General features: G+C 31.8%; 1 protein-coding gene across 1 annotated transcript in view; it reads right to left on the reverse strand.

The window, feature by feature from the left end:
• Window positions 1–2,128, reverse strand: part of FRG1 (FSHD region gene 1) — a 23,495-nt gene that overhangs the window by 19,263 nt on the left and 2,104 nt on the right. Inside the window, exon 2 of the mRNA XM_003803128.3 lies at window positions 1,387–1,457. Within this exon, the coding sequence (XP_003803176.1) occupies window positions 1,387–1,457 (71 nt within the window). The remainder of the gene's footprint in view (window positions 1–1,386; window positions 1,458–2,128) is intronic.

The raw sequence follows: 2,128 nt of genomic DNA on the forward strand, positions 1-2,128 counted from the left end.
GTACTCCATAGTAAATGGGAGATAGTCAATTAAGGCTGATGTGCACACAGGAAAGTAAAGATTAATGGGAATCAAGTAGGTGGGAAGGGAGAAGAGGGACTGGGTTAATTCACACCTAATGGGTATAACGCATTCTGGGTGAAGGCCACACTTATAACTATGACCTGAGATGTACAAAACGAACTTTGTAACCAAAACATTTATACCCCTGTAACACTCTGAAATTTAAAAAAAAAAGAGAGAGAGAGAAGACACAAAGATTGCAAAGAAGTAAAACTACAGCCACAGGAAACGGGACTGTAGATTTCTGAAGTTTTCTACATGAACAAGAACAGTAGAAGTAATAATAACTGAATTTAACATCACAGACTACAAGGTCAATATATAAAAATCAACTGTGTGTCTATCTGCTGACAGCAAACAACTGGAAAATAAAATTTAAAAATTCTATTTACAGTAGTGTGAAATTATAAAATACTTAAGAATAAATTTTAAATTCTAAGACTGCTACATTAAAAACTACAAATTGCTGGGACTCTATATTAAAATGTTGATTCTCCCCAAATAATCTGGATAATAAACTCTCTCAGAAAATTCAAAAGGCTTTATTGCAGGAATTAATAATTATAAAATTCATATGTGAATGTAAAAAACCTAGAATCTTGAAAAAGTAAGTTTAACGTTGGAAGTTTACTACCTGATCTCAAGACATTACCTTTATGCCATTCTATATTTTTATATATGCTTAAAGGTACCATAATGTATGAAGTTTAGAAATGGAACTTGTCAAGTTTTAAAACAGGAAAAAAAGTTGCTTTAAAGTATAGGTATGGAAAAGTAAAGACTAAATAGAAAATAGGCTGGTTAAATACATTTGGATTGGTTTAGAGTCCATTTATAGGCAACCTTGATGTTCTATTCTGTTTAAGATTTCCATTCATTTCCTTGTTTATAAAATCATGGTTTTTACTAGGAATATACTTCTTTTAGTGACAAATAACTTACTTCAACTACTAGAAGTAGATCAACTAAGTATATCTACTAAGATACACAGGTGTTCTGAGAAAATAATTCATAAAACATTGTTTAAGTAATATTTATTTATACTAGGCCTTAAAATTAATCAGAATCTCTGGTTGTTATGTAGTCTAAGGTGCCTATTAAATCAAAGAGTTATGTTTCCTCTCTCTTGCGCTTTGTTACTATACCATAAAAAAGGCATCAGTGCCATCTCCCATACTAAAGAATAAAAGGAATCTACAACTATAACTCATATTGAGTAGTTTAAGACAAATAGGAATAGGTCATACACATCTAACCAGGAAAATATTTTAAATGACATCTCAAAAAAACATTCACTTTCTCAGAATAAAGAAATTGACTCACCAACAATATCAAGTTGGGTTTTTTCATCCTCTTCTCTAGTTCTCGTCCTATCTTTGCTTTTTTTCTTCTTACTATAGGAGATAAATTTATACAAATGAGTTTAGGTATATGGACTTATATGTTAAATATCACAAGATAGAAGCTTAAAGAGTCTTTTAAGTGTATGTCCATTTATAAATTATTGATTTACAGTGATTTATACTGACATGCCCTCTTACCTACAGTACTCAGATGTTGCTTCTGGCCCTGTACATTTGGGTTACAGTTAAGAGCAGACTCTGGGGCCAAATTGCCACGTTTTAAATCCTCATATGTTATTTCTTAGCTCTATGGTTTTTGAAGAAGGTACTAAATAATCTCTCTGTGAGTCAGTTTCCCACTTAGATGATGTGGATAATAACCTCTTAAGGTTACTGTGAGGATTTAGAGTTAATATGTACCTTTATACATTGCTGGTGGAAAAGTAAAATGGAACAGCCTCTTCAGAAACAGTTTGGGGTTCCTCAAAAAGTTAAAGTCACCAAATGACCCAGCAAATCCACTCTTACATATGTATATCCAAGACAAATAAAGAAATGTATGTCCATACAAATACTTAGAGAATATTTATAGCAACATTATTCAGGCAAAAAGTTGAAACAACCTAAGCATCCACCAACTGATGAATGGATAAACAAAATGTGTTATATCCACATAATGGTATATTAAAACTCAGCCATAAAATGAAACAAGTAGGCTCGGC

This window comes from Otolemur garnettii, unplaced genomic scaffold, assembly GCF_000181295.1.
Source record: "Otolemur garnettii isolate 467f Iridium unplaced genomic scaffold, OtoGar3 scaffold00280, whole genome shotgun sequence".
NCBI classification, from domain to species: domain Eukaryota; kingdom Metazoa; phylum Chordata; class Mammalia; order Primates; family Galagidae; genus Otolemur; species Otolemur garnettii.